At 40.1% G+C, this 20,244-nt stretch overlaps 1 protein-coding gene across 1 annotated transcript in view; it reads right to left on the reverse strand.

Annotated features, from left to right (window-relative positions):
• Positions 1-20,244, reverse strand: part of DMBT1 (deleted in malignant brain tumors 1) — a 624,760-nt gene that overhangs the window by 313,921 nt on the left and 290,595 nt on the right. The window contains exons 45-50 of the mRNA XM_069239169.1: positions 17,947-17,970; positions 17,825-17,860; positions 12,936-13,250; positions 8,867-8,890; positions 8,745-8,780; positions 3,836-4,150 (exon numbers count right to left, since the gene is read on the reverse strand). Of these exons, the coding sequence (XP_069095270.1) occupies positions 3,836-4,150; positions 8,745-8,780; positions 8,867-8,890; positions 12,936-13,250; positions 17,825-17,860; positions 17,947-17,970 (750 nt within the window). The remainder of the gene's footprint in view (positions 1-3,835; positions 4,151-8,744; positions 8,781-8,866; positions 8,891-12,935; positions 13,251-17,824; positions 17,861-17,946; positions 17,971-20,244) is intronic.

The raw sequence follows: 20,244 nt of genomic DNA on the forward strand, positions 1-20,244 counted from the left end.
TTGCAAAAACTGATGAGTGTCTGGGAAGCTGAGCAAAGGTCAGCCTAACAAACTCCCTCTATATCAGGGTCTGGCAGCCAGGCACTTTACATGTGCTACGTGCGCCAGCATCTGGCAGCCTGAACTAAGCTTTGACCAGCTGAAGATTTCCCAAATCCAAGGGCGTGACATCATCAGCAATTTATCTTGTAGCAGAAAAAGTATATTTATGTTTAGATTTACCATAGTTCTGTAGCCCTGAATTTTAAAATGGCTATTGTATTTTCCTATCTTGCTTTGTGACACATAAAGGTTTTATTTCTGGGTGTAGCTGGAGTCATAATTAATGAACATAATGGTCTGTTTCCTTTCTTTCCCACATGAAAAAATGTTTTCTTTTCTTTGTGATAATCATGGTACGTTTGTAATCAATAGCCCATTCAGGAGTCACTTGCAGGGTACAGACTGCCTCTGAGTCCTATACAGTACATGTATTTGGCAGATTACCCAAACAGCACATGTCCTTTAGTCATGTGCAGAAGGTTTTGACTGCTGAGCCTGACATATGTCATCACACAGTATCATGTTAATGTAGATTGTCTACTCAGAGCCTGTAGCTAAATGGCCTATAGCCAGGCATTGCACCACATTTTTTAAGATTTCTGACCCTTGCTGTACATGACATTGAGCCATGCAACGTAGGGTGGTCCACAGGTCCTGGCCTCTGTCCTGGTCCTGCAGTCCACTGTCTTTAGCTGTCCGAGTCCTGCTACATATAGGCCGTGCATAGGGTGTTGGGCTATAGAACCAGTGTGCTGGCTTTGCCTACAACTGAACCAACACAGGTTGGCCCTCCCGCCGCTCCATATAACCTAGAGCCTTGTGCAGCTGGTTGGGTAAAAGGACCCAGCCTACATCAAGCTCCTGCACACATCCAACAAAATATATATTTTTTACATTTTTGGGGGGTTTTTATGGTTCTTGCTTTTGAAATGAACTGTTTTATGTTTAATTTTCTTTTCTTTTTCAAAAACTGTTTTTTAATATTTTCTTTACTTTTTTTTAATTTCTTCATTTGTAAAAACCTTTAGTAAAAACCCTTCTGACATTTTTAATATGCACATACATTGCTAGGGAGTGCCCTTTTTTGTTCATTTCTCCAAACATGATTTTATTTAACCAGTTACAGAACACTGACAAAAACTGGAGACACCAATCATTGTCCTCTTTAACTTGTAATTGCACATCATGTGGCAGGATCTTTTCTTACTCCTCCTCATCCCTCTACTAGCCTCACATATGACCAAGAGTGCTTCTTTGGGTGCAATCCCTAATTTATTTTATGATTCACTTGTTGAGAATGAAGACACTCTTGAATGCATGCCATGTAGCAATTGGTCACATTGAGTGCATGAGACTCTAAAGGCATTGCCCTTCTTTTCACAAATTGGATGTGTGGAAATCTGCCACACCAAAACTCTTGCTTTTTTTTTATGAGTAGTGGACCATATGACAGGTTGTTAAAGAAATGAGTCTGTATGCCTGTTTTTCTGAATGGACAAAAGAAAAATTATGTACTCCAAAGTATTGGTTCCTTATCGCTGGATCCTATGGAATTAGTTTGCATGGAATGCATTGTTTAACTAATAAGAAGGATCCCTTCTTATATTTTTTGGTGGCATCATTGTTTCCAGAGGGTGGTTAGCTTATTTTGCAGATAGTGTGAATTGTTTAACCAATCGAATGGCTCCTTTCATTTTTTGTGTTTTTTGAGATGCAAATCCTTGCAACTCACACAAACACAATACTACAGTGCTGTTGCAGTCTCACCCAATACTTCAGTGCTGTGGCAGCCTTACACAATTATTATATTGTAAGACCTTTTTGCTGATAGGAAAATATAAAACAACTCATTGGCATTCCCTGGCTAATTGGGAGGAATTTATAAATCCAGGAATACCATTAGAAAGATTTCAGGTTTCTGTGAGTGGAATAAGCCACTCTCAAGTAGTTCTTGTACATATATTGCTAATCACTACACTACTTCTTACTGGTGAAACACAACAGAGACCATCTACTATTTGTTTTCATCGTCTTCCTTTTTAGGGGACATAAACATTTTACCAACTTCAGCTATGGATTCTTGGGAGAATGAACAGGACACAGAGCAAATCCAGAAGAAGCTGCTCTGGATACCAGGGAAGATCAGACCACAGATATTAGGTCTCCATCGGCGTCAATCATTGTAACTGTAATTTTAGATGTTTCATGTGGCAATTATCTAACACCCATCATGGAGAGAAAAAGTGATCTTCAAAATATGTCACATGTACGTTACTTGACAAGCAACGCAGCCCAGGAAGATATGGGAAATTCTCAGTGGAACATCACTGATGCACTAGCATTTTATTGCTTGAGGTTAAGAGTGATTTATTGTAGCCAAACAAAATGGACTATTAAGAGGTTGCATTTGCATCTGCCATCACATTACAGAAAGCCATCTCTCTTTCCAGCACATTACCATAAGACATCCTACAGCAGAAAGAGGGTGAAGGTCATCTATGCTTCACCGCCATTGGCTTGCACTGCCTTGGCTGCATGACGGTGATCTTCATTAAAGAACAGAGTGCACATGGATGAAGAAAAGAGGTTTGTTACACTAGCAGGCATGCAGAAAAATTTGTTTGTTAGCCAAGTTGCTATTTCACAGTTGCTGTTGTGTTTCTGTTGTTTAACCCCCAAAAAATGAAAAGTACAAATAAACAAACTTTAATAGTTAAAAACAGTTGAAGTTAATTGTTTTATAAGTCATTGAGCCTCATTGACAGTTTGAACAACGTACGCCCAAAAGCACATCACCTCTCACCTTGTGAAGTTAGGGCTAGACTTAGAACCCTTTTAACCATATACTTCCAACTCCAGCAGTGGACGCCATTTGGACACACACAGAGTAGGTGGGATGCAGGACTTGGCATTAAGTCAGACCCTGCGTCCACTTTTCATGGATATCCAACCCTTGCTACCATGCCATTGCAAAGAAAACTGGCCAAATAAAACAATGTTTTTTGGAGCACCTTTGGTAATAAAAACACTTTTACACTATTATGCAGAGGAAGTAAAACTATCCTTTAGTCATCAAAGTTTCCCCTATAGAATCAGTTGGCAGAAGGCAAAAACTAAGGCCTAACATAATATCCTTAGTTATTGTGATCTGCTTTTTCGCATGAATTTATCCCCATGTCGAATGGATACATTTGTGTACCTTTGTCAATAACTACTATGCATGGCAAAATAGCATAGCACACACCCTATATGCAGTTCTGTAAAGAAAAGTATGCTATTTATTACCATTACTGAGGAAGGGGAGGGCAGCTGAGGGAGCATCATAACCCTATGAAGGCTTCACATCTTGTGTGCTATAGCCTCTACACACTTCACATTATGTATGTGCGTGTATATATCTATATATACATATATGTGTGTGTATAGATAGATAGATAGATAGATAGATAGATAGATAGATAGATAGATAGATAGATAGATAGATAGAGAGACAGATAGACAGACAGATGGAAAGAAATGTATGCTCGAAATTATGAAAAAAGATGAAGATTTCTCTAATTCGGTAGGCCAACGTAAAAATCAAAGTCAGTCTTCTTGGGGCTCTACTTTTGAATCATTTTAATATCACAGAGTTGTCTGAGCCATTCACGCTTGTACAGGTAAAGACAGGTGTGGATTCGGACAGCAAATAGAAAGCAGAGTGCAGACAACATCACTATGGTGAAAAACAAATCCTCTGAAGCACTGACATCAGAGAAGAAACATCTTTGGGTCCAGAAAATGAGTAGTTTACCTGAGCAGGTGACCCCAGCGTCCTCATGGTGGCCACAGTTGTGTCGCATCCAGCCAGAGTGACTGCACTCCGATAGGGAGGACTCTGAGCCCCCGCAGTTGACATCATCCAGAAAAATACTTCCATTGCCCTGACCAAAGTAGGCAGAGCCAGGAGCAGAGACTGCCCGTCCACAACTGAGCTCTCTGCACACAACTTCTGCATCAGTTAGGTCCCACAAGTCATCGCACACTGTCCCCCAGGAGGAGTTATAGTAGACCTCAACACGGCCAGCGCATCTGCTGCCACCATTCTGGAGTCGGATGGGAATTCGCACTGTAGAAAAAAGCACAGTGAACTGGTCATGATGCTTAGAGTTTTCCAACATACTTGGAAGCATTTGAATCTAACTGCATGAGTTTGTTTTCAGTGATCAATAAGTATGTTCAGTGGTTTTATTAAAGAGGGATTCCTTAAACTAAGAATACCACAAGGTTTACAAAATATATGGATTAAACTTCTGAGCTATCTTTAAATTAATGTTTCAAATGTACAAGATTTGCAACTATCTGCTACTATTTGTCTTTTGATTTTCTTTGCTAACAATGCTATACACTTGGGGATTGTCATCCCCTGTGGTTTATTACATTCACTTTCAAATAGTAAACAAAAAATAGTTTTCAGTGAATTTGATTTTGACCTCACTTTTGTGTTGTTTTAGTTGTGCTGCTTGTTTCACTGTTGAGATTTGTACTTGATAGAAATTCCCTCATAGCAGCTTCTGAGCTCAGCCCACTCTACCCGAGGGTAATGCAAGCTTGCATTGAAGAGTCTTTCATTTGTCTTTCTGAGTTCCCACTCAAGAGTTGTCATGTAAACCCAGAAAGGGTACATCTACAAGCTTTAGGTTACACATCCCTCAGGGATCCTTCTTCCCAGCAGCTCCCTTTGCTGGGAGATGAAGTGGACCAGAGTGTCAGGGCAGATGTAGGACTGTTTGAATTTTAAGCACTGGAGTTAGGTTCACTGGCCACAGGAGAGAAGGTAATTCTCTACAGCTCCTCCTTCATTAGAGCTCCTAAAATCCTTCTGTCCTTTTCATCAGGATTTCAAGAACATCTATCTTAAGGCACCTTCATTCCACCTTTGGTGTGCCCCTCATTCCATTCACTCGTGCCCCAATAATGGAATGCTAAATGCATTCTCCAAAAGCTCTTATTATTCATCTGCCTGACTTCATCTGCTCTAAAAGAAATTGTCTTATTGGATGGAGGGGGTTAAAACTCTTCTTAAGCAACAACCACAATGAATGTCAGGGTGAAGTACAAAAGTCCCTAAATTAACCTGTGCTCAATCCTCTTGCACCTCAGCACAAAAACAGCCAGGCTTACCTTATACAGAACAAAAACAGTAATAAAGTGAAAACTCAGCACAAGAAAATTGCAACACGAATTGCCAAGAATTGAGATAATTGTAATCAATAAAATGACATTAAAAATAATTAAATACAATCAGTACAACCAGAGGTATGAATGTTTAACGCTTTTTGGAAGAAATAGTGCTAAAAATTATCAAAGCATCTACCATGAGTATCTGGGGTGCATGAATTCCGGGCAAATGCTAAAGTTGAGGCAAAGCGCAACAGCGTGCAGGTTAGATTCACAAGGTGGATTGGGTGCAGTCTTGGATTGCCTTCAAACTTAGAAGAAACTTTAAAGAAATTTTCAGGACAAGGTAGAGATCAGCAGGGCAAAGCAGCAGGCTATGGCTGAGGAGTCTTTGTCAGGGAGTTCTGGACAAAGTTTCGGTGAAGCCGTCGATGATGGCAAGAAAAAATTCCTGAGTGGGAGAAGTTAGATTCTCAGGCCGAGGAAGTTCTTAAAATCAATAGGTAGTCCTTTGCCACTGAACTAGTGAGAATTTTATTTTTGGACTTGGACAACATTTTTGAACTCGAAAACCTCCAGTGAGATGAAGCAGTAGCTTAAGCGTGCCCTAATAGGCCACATATTGTTGCTCGGTTGTCAATCTGAAGAGTACTTTGCAGCTGTGGGGATGAATGTAACAGGTAAAGTTTGGCTGACCTGCTGCCCGGTATGTCCTGGTCTTCAGTCAGTTCTTCTACAATTTTTTATGAAACAATTTACACGTTCCTACATTTTAGTTTCAGGGAGAAGCAGTACCTATTCTACCACTTCAGACTTTTAGGGGCAGGGCACTTGGAAGTTAGCACACACTCTAGCAGAGGCCAGGTGGGTTCAAGGTCTGTGGAGGTTGTTATGTTGCTGTAAGTCACACAGGAAGCCAGCCAAATGGCCCTGGCAGTCATTCTGGGAGTCATGGGTTCAAGCAGCAAAGCAGACCTCTAACACCAGGACAGAACGTCAGGGAAGCAAGGCAGGCATCAAGCAGCAAGACACTTATCTGGTGAACAAAGCTGGCCTTAAGCAGTAGTGTATTGTTCTTGGGGTTGGGGCAGCCCTTCTGAAGACTTCCATAGGTCAAGAAGTGTATTGTGCAGCAGTTCTGAGAGTCCAATATTTATAAGGGGTACCAGCCAATGGAGTGGTTGAATCTTCCTGGCTAACCCTAAATCTGGTAATGAAAAGTTCTTCCCTTCCCCTGTCAAGCATGTAGGAAGTCTGAGGTGACAAAAAGCTATTGTCAGCTTAATTTCTATGTGTGCTACAGTCATCCCTTTGCTGTGTAAGTGGGCAGGGACAGGTCAGTCCCATGTTATTGTGTAGTCAACTATTGTCTAACTGTCAGGAGGGAATACACAAACCCCATCAGCTAAACTATTCATAGTCATATGACCCATGACACCTACAGCAGGACATGGTTAGTACGGGCAAATGCCAACTCTATAAAAGTGCTATTTTCAGAATTGTGACTAAGAATCTGGCATTAACATTCAAGCAAATTTTAAAATTCAATCCATTTAAATTCAAATATGATATGTCTACCTGTACACAATAACCTGTTAACACTTACTAAATTTAATATGGGAACCAATTTAATACTATGCAAGAGGTAAGTCTTACCGTAGTAAAAAAACAAATTTAGGAGTTCTTCACTAACAGGACATGTAAAGCTTAAAACACATGTCCTGCCTTTTAATAAATTGTACTCTACCCTATGGGCTGTTTAGAACATAACATTTGTGTGAGATACGTATTAAATATGGTTTAGACCAAGGAACACTTTTATTCTGCTAGGTGAAACTGGCAGTTTGAAACTAGACTACATTCTACAATGGTAGGCCTGACACATGTTTTAACGGCTGCTGTAGTAGGTGACTCAAGGTATGCTGTAGGTCTGCTAGTAGTATTTGAATTACAGAGCCTGGGAAGATGCACTACAATACACTAGAAGCTTATGAGTAAATGAAATGTGCCAATCAGGTGTTAGCCACTTTTACCATGCTTTAGGGAGGCAGCACAAACACTTTAGCACTGGGTAGAGGTAAAGTGCACAGAGTTCTAATCCCAATAAAGAAATTCAAAACAGGAGGGGTGAAGACAAATGGTTTGGAGGTGACCCTGCAGAGATTGCCAAGTCTTTCATGCTCCAACCTTAAGGCGTCTTCGTGGATCGCTAGAAACCACAACAGAGACTTTGGACCAAAAGAGTGTATGCAAAGCATTTAGACTACATCGGTTGTTTCTCCTTTGCTCTCTATGTGGAAGCTAGATCAGGTTCTGCCCTTTGGTCTTCAGAGGTTATTGGTAACAACTCAGTGCTAATGTCTTCCTTCTCCATCATCTAATTAGGAAACTACCAGAGTTCAAAGCTTTTAAGTGTGGACATTAATGAGATTCTAAGGTCTGACAGGAAAGAGAAAGGACATATGGCAGCAGCGTGACATTTTGCAATATAATTCGCATTGCGAATAGTGGAGAGGTATGGACTCCTGCTTCTTTACTTGTTGAAAGTTTATTTAGCCCTTGTGTACTTCAAATATGGGGATTATGTATGTAGTGCAGTCTGATTGGAAATTTTGCGTAATAACACGCTATATACAGAGGTGTCGTCAAAGCTAAGCAGGAGACTAATTATCATTTTTTCATGCATTGTAAGACATATCTTTTGGAATCACACTCATGGGCTGCCTAGAAGTCATGTCAAAGTACCTGAGGAGCCTTAAGCAGAAACATGCATTGAGATCATCGAATGCTTTAAATTTAAAAGACAAGAAAATGCATGCACTGTGTAATGTGATCACTTCATGCCTTTTGTTTTAAAAGCATATTAAATGATAAAGCTCCAATCTAAAGAAATATGTAGAATTAGAAAATCAGGGGAAACAAATTTAAAAAAATGGCTGGATCGGATAAAAGTACTCATATTGGACAATGAGTGGGAGAGGTAATCCCCGTGGCCTGACTTGTGTCTCTTTCGCCAAAATATTGGGATTCCAGTGATTTGCTGAGGACAGCATGAGAAGCTTCTTTTCCTAAACACAAATACAAGTAATGAAGGTTTCTGTGCTTTTCAGATGGGACCTTTGCCACCTAGGCATGCATTAATTAATCATTTAAACACCAGGGTAGGCCTGCTTTGAAAAACTGTTTTGAAAAATGTAATTTGTTTTTGGCCAGCAATAGATTAGGATATTCAAGGATTGTCCTGTTACCGGTCACCATTGTAATACTAACATATCAAATAGGAATTCACAGGTTATAGTAGGGGCTTATACCCGACCTACCTCATATTGTCTGAATACAGAATCCCAAAACCAGAAAAGTCTGGAGTGATCTATTTACTCATAAAGGTACCTTAATGGATTTGTTGCTGTTATGACTTCACAAGTGAAATTACAGACTGAAACATTGACATTGCATTGGTATTTGGTGAAACTTTAAGACACCAGCATCTTTTAAGCACATTTCCACATTGTAAACACTTATGTTAACACAAACTGTCCTACCTGTGGGATATGTACTTCTAGAAACATGGGTTGTAGCTGGGAAAGAAGAGAAAAGAACATTGTGTAAGTGCTCAAGATGGCTCATGCAGACCACAGAGCAGTGAATGAACTGTAGCTCATACCTGTTGTTGATGTTAAGTTGGCATCTACAAGAAAGGAAAACTCAGAATTAGCACTATTTATAACTGAACCATAGGGGCTCCAGATAAATTATGTCATATGATTTGAGCCTTTCACCTCTAGGAGCACAGTTCCATTCTAGCCTCTGTTAGTAAATGTTGTGGAAATAGAAGTGTGAACAGGGATATCAGCCTGCATGGGAGACCCATTATTTTGGGCAGAGGGGCTCTGCCTCCCCTCAGTTTTGCAAAAAATTATGAGTGTCTGGGAAGCTGAGCAAAGGTCAGCCTAACAAACTCCCTCTATATCAGGGTCTGGCAGCCAGGCACTTTACATGTGCTACATGCGCCGGCATCTGGCAGCCTGAACTAAGCTTTGACCAGCTGAAGATTTCCCAAATCCAAGGGCGTGACATCATCAGCAATTTATCTTGTAGCAGAAAAAGTATATTTATGTTTAGATTTACCATAGTTATGTAGCCCTGAATTTTAAAATGGCTATTGTATTTTCCCATCTTGCTTTCTGACACATAAAGGTTTTATTTCTGGGTGTAGCTGGAGTCATAATTAATGAACATAATGGTCTGTTTCCTTTCTTTCCCACATGAAAAAATGTTTTCTTTTCTTTGTGATAATCATGGTACGTTTGTAATCAATAGCCCATTCAGGAGACACTTGCAGGGTACAGATTGCCTCTGAGTCCTATACAGTACATGTATTTGGCAGATTACCCAAACAGCACATGTCCTTTAGTCATGTGCAGAAGGTGTTCACTGCTGAGCCTGACATATGTCATCACACAGTATCATGTTAATGTAGATTATCTACTCAGAGCCTGTAGCTAAATGGCCTATAGCCAGACATTGCACCAAATTTTTTAAGATTTCTGACCCTTGCTGTACATGACATTGAGCCATGCAACTTAGGGTGGTCCACAGGTCCTGGCCTCTGTCCTGGTCCTGCAGTCCACTGTCTTTAGCTGTCCGAGTCCTGCTACATGTAGGCCGTGCATAGGGTGTTGGGCTATAGAACCAGTGTGCTGGCTTTGCCTTCAACTGAACCAACACAGGTTGGCCCTCCCGCCGCTCCATATAACCTAGAGCCTTGTGCAGCTGGTTGGGTAAAAGGACCCAGCCTACATCAAGCTCCTGCACACATCCAACAAAATATATATTTTTTACATTTTTGGTTTTTTTTTATGGTTCTTGCTTTTGAAATGAACTGTTTATGTTTAATTTTCTTTTCTTTTTCAAAAACTGTTTTTTAATATTTTTTTTACATTTCTTTAATTTCCTCATTTGTAAAAAGCTTTAGTAAAAACCCTTCTGACATTTTTAATATGCACCTACATTGCTAGGGAGTGCCCTTTTTTGTTCATTTCTCCAAACATGATTTTATTTAACCAGTTACAGAACACTGACAAAAACTGGAGACACCAATCATTGTCCTCTTTAACTTGTAATTGCACATCATGTGGCAGGATCTTTTCTTACTCCTCCTCATCCCTCTACTAGCCTCACATATGACCAAGAGTGCTTCTTTGGGTGCAATCCCTAATTTATTTTATGATTCACTTGTTGAGAATGAACACACTCTTGAATGCATGCCATGTAGCAATTGGTCACATAGAGTGCATGAGACTCTAAATGCATTGCCCTTCTTTTCGCAAATTGGATGTGTGGAAATCTGCCACACCAAAACTCTCGCTTCTTTTTTTATGAGTAGTGGACCATATGACAGGTTGTTAAAGAAATGAGTCTGTGTGCCTGTTTTTCTGAATGGACAAAAGAAAAATTATGTACTCCAAAGTATTGGTTCCTTATCGCTGGATCCTATGGAATTAGTTTGCATGTGGAATGCATTGTTTAACTAATAAGAAGGATCCCTTCTTATATTTTTTGGTGGCATCATTGTTTCCAGAGGGTGGTTGGCTTATTTTGCAGATAGTGTGAATTGTTTAACCAATCGAATGGCACCTTTCATTTTTTGTGTTTTTTGAGATGCAAATCCTTGCAATTCACACAAACACAATACTACAGTGCTGTGGCAGTCTCACCCAATACTTCAGTGCTGTGGCAGTCTTACACAATTATTATATTGTAAGACCTTTTTGCTGATAGGAAAATATAAAACAACTCATTGGCATTTCCTGGCTAATTGGGAGGATTTGTAAATCCAGGAATACCATTAGAAAGATTTCAGGTTTCTGTGACTGGAATATGCCACTCTCAAGTAGTTCATGTACATATATTGCTAATCACTACACTAATTCTTACTGGAGAACCACAACAGAGACCATCTACTATTTGTTTTCATCTTCTTCCTTTTTAGGGGACATAAACATTTTACCAACTTCAGCTATGGATTCTGGGGAGAATGAACAGGGTACAGAGCAAATCTAGAAGAAGCTGCTCTGGATACCAGGGAAGATCAGACCCCAGAGATTAGGTCTCCATCGGCGTCTATCATTGTAACTGTAATTTTAGATGTTTCATGTGGCAATTATCTAACACCCATCCTGGAGAGAAAAAGTGATCTTCAAAATATGTCACATGTACGTTACTTGACAAGCAACGCAGCCCGGGAAGATATGGGAAATTCTCATTGGAACATCACTGATGCACTAGCATTTTATTGCCTGAGGTTAAGAGTGATTTATTGTAGCCAAACAAAATGGACTATTAAGAGGTTGCATTTGCATCTGCCATCATATTACAGAAAGCCATCTCTCTTTCCAGCACATTACCATAAGACATCCTACAGCAGAAAGAGTGTGAAGGTCATCTATGCTTCACCGCCATTGGCTTGCACTGCCTTGGCTGCATGATGGTGATCTTCATTAAAGAATAGAGTGCACATGGATGAAGAAAAGAGGTTTGTTTCACTAGCAGACATGCAGAAAAATATGTTTGGTAGCCAAGTTGCTATTTCACAGTTGCTGTTGTGTTTTTGTTGTTTAAACCCCAAAAATGAAAAGTACAAATAAACAAACTTTAATGTTAAAAACTGTTGAAGTTAATTGTTTTATAAGTCATTGAGCGTCCTTGACAGCTTGAACTACATACGCCCAAAAGCACATCACCTCTCACCTTGTGAAGTTAGGGCTAGACTTAGCACCCTTTTAACCATATACTTCCAACTCCAGCAGTGGACGCCATCTGGACACACACAGAGTAGGTGGGACGCAGGACTTGGCATTAAGTCAGACCCTGCGTCCACTTTTCATGGATATCCAACCCTTGCTAACATGCCATTGCAAAGAAAACTGGCCAAATAAAAAATCTTTTTTGCAGCACCTTTAGTAATAAAAACACTTTTACACTATTATACAGAGGAAGCAAAACTATCCTTTAGTCATCAAAGTTTCCCCTATAGAATCAGTTGGCAGAAGGCAAAAACTAAGGCCTAACATTATATCCTTAGTTATTGTGATCTGCTTTTTCGCATAAATTTATCCCCATGTCCAATGGATACATTTGTGTACCTTTGTCAATAACTACTATGCATGGCAAAATAGCATAGCACACACCCTATATGCAGTTCTGTAAAGAAAAGTATGCTATTTATTACCATTACTGAGGGAGGGGAGGGCAGCTGAGGGAGCATCATAACCCTATGAAGGCTTCACATCTTGTGTGCCATAGCCTCTACACACTTCACATTATGTATGTGCGTGTATATATCTATATAAACGTATATGTGTGTGTGGATAGATAGATAGATAGATAGATAGATAGATAGATAGATAGATAGATAGATAGATAGATAGATAGACAGATAGACAGATAGAAAGAAATTTATGTTCGAAATTATGAAAAAACATGAAGATTTCTCTAATTCGGTAGGCCAACTTAAAAATCAAAGTCAGTCTTCTTGGGGCTCTACTTTTGAATCATATTAATATCACAGAGTTGTCTGAGCCATTCACGCTTGTACAGGTAAAGACAGGTGCGGATTCTGACTGCAAATAGAAAGCAGAGTGCAGACAACATCACTATGGTGAGAAACAAATCCTCTGAAGCACTGACATCACAGAAGCAACATCTTTGGGTGCAGAAAATGAGTAGTTTACCTGAGCAGGTGACCCCAGCGTCCTCATGGTGGCCACAGTTGTGTCGCATCCAGCCAGAGTGACTGCATTCCGACAGGGAGGACTCTGAGCCCCCGCAGTTGACATCATCCAGAAAAATGCTTCCATTACCCTGACCAAAGTAGGCAGAGCCAGGAGCAGAAACTGCCCGTCCACAACTGAGCTCTCTGCACACAACTTCTGCATCACTTAGGTCCCACAAGTCATCGCACACTGTCCCCCAGGAGGAGTTATAGTAGACCTCAACGCGGCCGGCGCATCTGCTGCCACCATTTTGGAGTCGGATGGGAATTCGCACTGTAGAAAAAAGCACAGTAAACTGGTCATGATGCTTAGAGTTTTCCAACATACTTGGAAGCATTTGAGTCTAACTGCTTGAGTTTGGTTTCAGTGATCAATAAGTATGTTCAGTGGTTTTATTAAAGAGGGATTCCTTAAACTAAGAATACCAGAAGGTTTACAAAATATATGGATAAAACTTCTGAACTATCTTTAAATTAATGTTTCAAATGTACAAGATTTGCAACTATTTGCTACTATTTGTTTTTGTTTTTCTTTACAAAAAATGCTATTCACTTGGGAATCGTCATTCCATGTGGTTTATTACATTCACTGTCAAATAGTAAACAAAAAATAGTTTTCAGTGAATTTGATTTTGACCTCACTTTTGTGTTGTTTTAGTTGTGCTGCTTGTATCACTGTTGAGATTTGTACTTGATAGGAATTCCCACATAGCAGCTTCTGAGCTCAGCCCACTCTACCCGAGGGTAAGGCAAGCTTGCATTGGAGTCTTTCATTTGTCTTTCTGAGTTCCCACTTAAGAGTTGTCATGTAAACCCAGAAATGGTACATCTACAAGCTTTAGGTCACACATCCCCCAGGGTTCCTTCTTCCCAGCAGCTCCCTTTGCTGGGAGATGAAGTGGACCAGAGTGTCAGGGCAGATGTAGGACTGTTTGAATTTTAAGCACTGGAGTTAGGTTCACTGGCCACAGGAGTGAAGGTAATTCTCTACAGCTCCTCCTTCATTAGAGCTCCTAAAATCCTTCTGTCCTTTTCATCAGGATTTCAAGAACATCTATCTTAAGGCACCTTCATTACACCTTTGGTGTGCCCCTCATTCCATTCACTCGTGCCCCAATAATGGAATGCTAAATGCATTCTCCAAAAGCTCTTATTATTCATCTGCCTGCCTTCATCTGCTCTAAAAGAAATTGTCTTATTCGATGGAGGGGGTGAAAACTCTTCTTAAGCAACAACCACAATGAATGTCAGGGTGAAGTACAAAAGTCCCTAAATTAACCTGTGCTCAATCCTCTTGTACCTTAGCACAAAAGCAGCCAGGCTTACCTTATGCAGAACAAAAACAGTAATAAAGTGAAAACTCAGCACAAGAAAATTGCAACACGAATTGCCAAGAATTGAGATAATTGTAATCAATAAAATGACATTAAAAGTCATTAATACAATCAGTACAACCGGAGGTATGAATGTTTAAAGCTTTTTGGAAGAAATAGTGCTAAAAATGATCAAAGCATCTACCATGAGTATCTGAGGTGCATGAATTCAGGGCAAATGCTAAAGTTCAGGCAAAGCGCAACAGTGTGCAGGTTAGATTCACAAGGTGGATTGGGCGCATTCTTGGATTGCCTTCAAACTTAGAAGAATCTTCAAAGAAATATTCAGGACAAGGTAGAGTTCAGCAGGGCAAGGCAGCAGGCTATGGCTGAGGAGTCTTTGTCGGGGAGTGCTGGACGAAGTTTCGGTGAAGCCGTCGATGATGGCAAGAAAAATTCCTGAGTGGGAGAAGTTAGATTCTCAGGCCGAGGAAGTTCTTAAAATCAATAGGTAGTCCTTTGCCACTGAACTAGTTAGAATTTTATTTTTGGACTTGGACAACATTTTTGAACTCGAAAACCTCCAGTGAGATGAAGCAGTAGCTTAAGCGTGCCCTAATAGGCCACATATTGTTGCTCGGTTGTCAATCTGAAGAGTACTTTGCAGCTGTGGGGATGAATGTAACAGGTAAAGTTTGGCTGACCTGCTGCCCGGTATGTCCTGGTCCTCAGTCAGTTCTTCTACAATATTTTATGAAACAATTTACAAGTTCCTACATTTTAGTTTTGGGGAGAAGCAGTACCTATTCTACCACTTCCAGACTCTTAGGGGCAGGGCACTTGGGAGTTAGCACACACTCTAGCAGAGGCCAGATGGGTTCAAGGTCTCTGGAGGTTGTTATGTTGCTGTAAATCACACAGGAAGCCAGCCAAATAGCCCTTGCAGTCATTCTGGGAGTCATGGGTTCAAGCAGCAAAGCAGACCTCTAACACCAGGACAGAACGTCAGGGAAGCAAGGCAGGCATCAAGCAGCAAGACACTTATCTGGTGAACAAAGCTGGCCTTAAGCAGTAGAGTATTGTTCTCGGGGATGGGGCAGCCCTTCTGAAGACTTCCATAGGTCAAGAAATGTATTGTGCAGCAGTTCTGAGAGTCCAATATTTATAAGGGGTACCAGCCAATGGAGTGGTTAAATCTTCCCGGCTAACCCTAAATCTGGTACTGAAAAGTTCTTCCCTTCCCCTGCCAAGCATCTAGGAAGTCTGAGGTGACAAAAAGCTATTGTCAGCTTAATGTCTATGTGTGCTGCAGTCATCCCTTTGCTGTGTAAGTGGGCAGGGACAGGTCAGTCCCATGTTATTGTGTAGTCACCTATTGTCTAACTGTCAGGGGGGAATACACAAACCCCATCAGCTAAACTATTCATAGTCATATGACCCAGGACACCTACAGCAGGACATGGTTAGTACAAGCAAATGCCAACTCTATAAAAGTGCTATTTTCAGAATTGTGAATTAGAATCTGGCATTAACATTCAAGCAAATTTTAAAATACAATCCATTTAAATCCAAAATGGTATGTCTACCTGTACACAATAACATTTTAACACTTACTAAATGTAATATGGGAACCAATTTAATACTATGCAAGAGGTAAGTCTTACCGTAGTAAAAAACAAATTTAGGAGTTCTTCACTAACAGGACATGTAAAGCTTAAAACACATGTCCTGCCTTTTAATAAATTGTACTCTACCCTATGGGCTGTTTAGAACATAACGTTTGAGTGAGATTATTATTAAATATGGTTTAGACCAAGGAAAACTTTTATTCTGCTAGGTGAAACTGGCAGTTTGAAACTAGACTACAGTCTACAATGGTAGGCCTGACACATGTTTTAACGGCTGCTGTAGTAGGTGACACAAGGTATGCTGTAAGTCTGCTAGTAGTATTTGAATTACAGAGCCTGGGAAGATGCACTACAATACACTAGGAGCTTATGAGTAAATGAAATGTGCCAATCAGGTGTTAGCCACTTTTACCATGCTTTAGGGAGGCAGCACAAACACTTTAGCACTGGGTAGAGGTAAAGTGCACAGAGTTCTAATCCCAATAAAGAAATTCAAAACAGGAGGGGTGAAGACAAATGGTTTGGAGGTGACCCTGCAGAGATTGGCAAGTCCTTCATGCTCCAACCTTAAGGCGTCTTCATGGATCGCTAGAAACCACAACAGAGACTTTGGACCAAAAGAGTGTATGAAAAGCATTTAGACTACATCTGTTGTTTCTACTTTGCTCTCTATGTGGTAGCTAGATCAGGTTCTGCCCTTTGGTCTTCAGAGGTAATTGGTAACAACTCAGTGCTAATGCCTTCCTTCTCCATCAGCTAGTTAGGAAACTACCAGAGTTCAAAGCTTTTAAGTGTGGACATTAATGAGATTCTAAGGTCTGACAGGAAAGAGAAAGGACATATGGCAGCAGCGTAACATTTTGCAATATAATTCGCATTGCGAATAGTGGAGAGGTATGGACTCCTGCTTCTTTACTTGTTGAAAGTTTATTTAGCCCTTGTGTACTTCAAATATGGGGATTATGTATGTAGTGCAGTCTGATCGAAAATTTTGCGTCATAACACACTGTATACAGAGGTGTCGTCAAAGCTAAGCAGGAGACTAATTATCATTTTTCCATGCATTGTAAGATATATCTTTTGGAATCACAGTCATGGGCTGCCTAGAAGTCATGTCAAAGTACCTGAGGAGCCTTAAGCAGAAACATGCATTGAGATCATCGAATGCTTTAAATTCAAAAGACAAGAAAATTCATGCACTGTGCAACGTGATCCCTTCATGCCTTTTGTTTTAAAAGCATATTAAATGATAAAGCACCAATCTAAGGAATTATGTAGAATTAGAAAAGCAGGGGAAACAAATAAAAAATGTCTGGATAGGATAAAAGTACTCATATTGGACAATGAGTGGGAGAGGTATTCCCCGTGGCTTGACTTGTGTCTCTTTCGCAAAAATATTGGGATTCCAGTGATGTGCTGAGAACAGCATGAGAAGCTTCTTTTCTTAAACTCAAATACAAGTAATGAAGGTTTCAGATGGGACCTTTGCCACCTAGGCATGCATTAATTAAACATTTAAACACCAGGATAGGCCTGCTTTGAAAAACTGTTTTGAAAAATGTAATTTGTTTTTGGCCAGCAAAAGATTAGGATATTCAAGGATTGTCATGTTACCGGTCACCATTGTAATACTAACATATCGAAAGGAATTCAAAGGTTATAGTAGGAGCTTATACCCGACCTACCTCATATTGTCTGAATACAGAATCCCAAAACCAGAAAAGTCTGGAGTGATCTATTTACTCATAAAGATATCTTAATGGATGTGTTGCTGTTATGACTTCACAAGTGAAATTACAGACTGAAACATTGACATTGCATTGGTATTTGGTGAACATTTAAGACACCAGCATCTTTTAAGCACATTTCGACATTGTAAACAGTTATGTAAACACAAACTGCCCTACCTGTGGGATATGTACTTCTAGAAACATGGGTTGTAGCTGGGAAAGAAGAGAAAAGAACATTGTGTAAGTGCTCAAGATGGCTCATGCAGACCACACAGCAGTGAATGAACTGTAGCTCATACCTGTTGTTGATGTTGGGATGGCATCTACAAGAAAGGAAAACTCAGAATTAGCACTCTTTATAACTGAACAATAGGGGCTCCAGATAAATTATGTCATATGATTTGAGCCTTTCACCTCTAGGAGCAAAGTTCTATTCTAGACTCTGTTAGTGAATGTTGTGGAAATAGAAGTGTGAACAGGGATATCAGCCTGCATGGGAGACCCATTATTTTGGGCAGAGGGGCTCTGCCTCCCCTCAGTTTTGCAGAAAATTATGAGTGTCTGAGAAGCTGAGCAAAGGTCAGCCTAACAAACTCCCTCTATATCAGGGTATGGCAGCCAGGCACTTTACATGTGCTACATGCACCGGCATCTGGCAGCCTGAACTAAGCTTTGACCAGCTGAAGATTTCCCAAATCCAAGGGCGTGACATCTTCAGCAATTTATCTTGTAGCAGAAAAAGTATATTTATGTTTAGATTTACCATAGTTATGTAGCCCTGAATTTTAAAATGGCTACTTTATTTTCCCATCTTGCTTTGTGACACATAAAGGTTTTATTTCTGGGTGTAGCTGGAGTCATAATTAATGAACATAATGGTCTGTTTCCTTTCTTTCCCACGTGAAAAAATGTTTTCTTTTCTTTGTGATAATCATGGTACGTTTGTAATCAATAGCCCATTCAGGAGACACTTGCAGGGTACAGACTGCCTCTAAGTCCTATACAGTAAATGTATTTGGCAGATTATCCCAACAGCACATGTCCTTTAGTCATGTGCAGCAGGTGTTGACTGCTGAGTCTGACATATGTCATCACACAGTACCCTGTTAATGTAGGTTATCTACTCAGAGCCTGTAGCTAAATGGCCTATGTCTAGGCATTGCACCATTTTTTAAAGACTTCTGACCCTAGCTGTACATGACATTGAGCCATGCAACGTAGGGTGGTCCACAGGTCCTGGCCTCTGTCCTGGTCCTACAGTCCACTGTCTTCAGCTGTCCGAGTCCTGCTACATATAGGCCGTGCATAGGGGGTTGGGCTATAGAACCAGTGTGCTGGCTTTGCCTACAACTGAACCAACACAGGTTGCCCTCCTGCCGCTCCATACAACCATGAGCCTTGTGCAGCTGGTTGGGTAAAAGGACCCAGACTCCATCAAGCTCCTGCACACAACCAACAAAATATATTTTTTTTACATTTTTGGAGGGTTTTTATGGTTCTTGCTTTTAGAATGAACCGTTTTATGTTTAATTTTCTTTTCTATTTCAAAAACTGTTTTTTAATATTTTTTTTACATTTCTTTAATTTCCTCATTTGTAAAAACCTTTAGTAAAAACCCTTGTGACATTTTTAATATGCACCTACATTGCTAGGGAGTGCCCTTTTTTGTTCATTTCTCCAAACATGATTTTTTTAAACCAGCTACAGAACACTGACAAAAACTGGGGACACCAATCATTGTCCTCTTTAACTTGTAATTGCACATCATGTGGCAGGATCTTTTCTTACTCCTCCTCATCCCTCTACTAGCCTCGCATATGACCAAGAGTGCTTCTTGGGATGCAATCCCTAATTTATTTTATGATTCACTTGTTGAGAATGAAGACACTCTTGAATGCATGCCATGTAGCAATTGGTCACATAGAGTGCATGAGACTCTAAAGGCATTGCCCTTCTTTTCGCAAATTGCATGTGTGGAAATCTTCCACCCCAAAACTCTCGCATTTTTTTTTGATGAGTAGTGGACCATATGACAGGTTGTTAAAGAAATGAGTCTGTATGCCTGTTTTTCTGAATGGACAAAAGAAAAATTATGTACTCCAAATTATTGGTTCCTTATCTCTGGATCCTATGGGATTAGTTTGCATGTGGAATGCATTGTTTAACTAATAAGAAGGATCCCTTCTTGTATTGTTTGGTGGCATCCTTGTTTCCAGAGGGTGGTTGGCTTATTTTGCAGATAGTGTGAATTGTTTAACCAATCGAATGGCTCCTTTCATTTTTTGTGTTTTTTGAGATGCAAATCCTTGCAACTCACACAAACACAATACTACAGTGCTGTGGCAGTCTCACCCAATACTTCAGTGCTGTGGCAGTCTTACACAATTATTATATTGTAAGACCTTTTTGCTGATAGGAAAATATAAAACAACTCATTGGCATTTCCTGGCTAATTGGGAGGATTTGTAAATCCAGGAATAAGATTAGAAAGATTTCAGGTTTCTGTGACTGGAATATGCCACTCTCAAGTAGTTCTTGTACATATATTGCTAATCACTACACTACTTTCTACTGGAGAACCACAACAGAGACCATCT

Source organism: Pleurodeles waltl, chromosome 6 (assembly GCF_031143425.1).
Source record: "Pleurodeles waltl isolate 20211129_DDA chromosome 6, aPleWal1.hap1.20221129, whole genome shotgun sequence".
Classification (NCBI taxonomy): Eukaryota; Metazoa; Chordata; class Amphibia; order Caudata; family Salamandridae; genus Pleurodeles; species Pleurodeles waltl.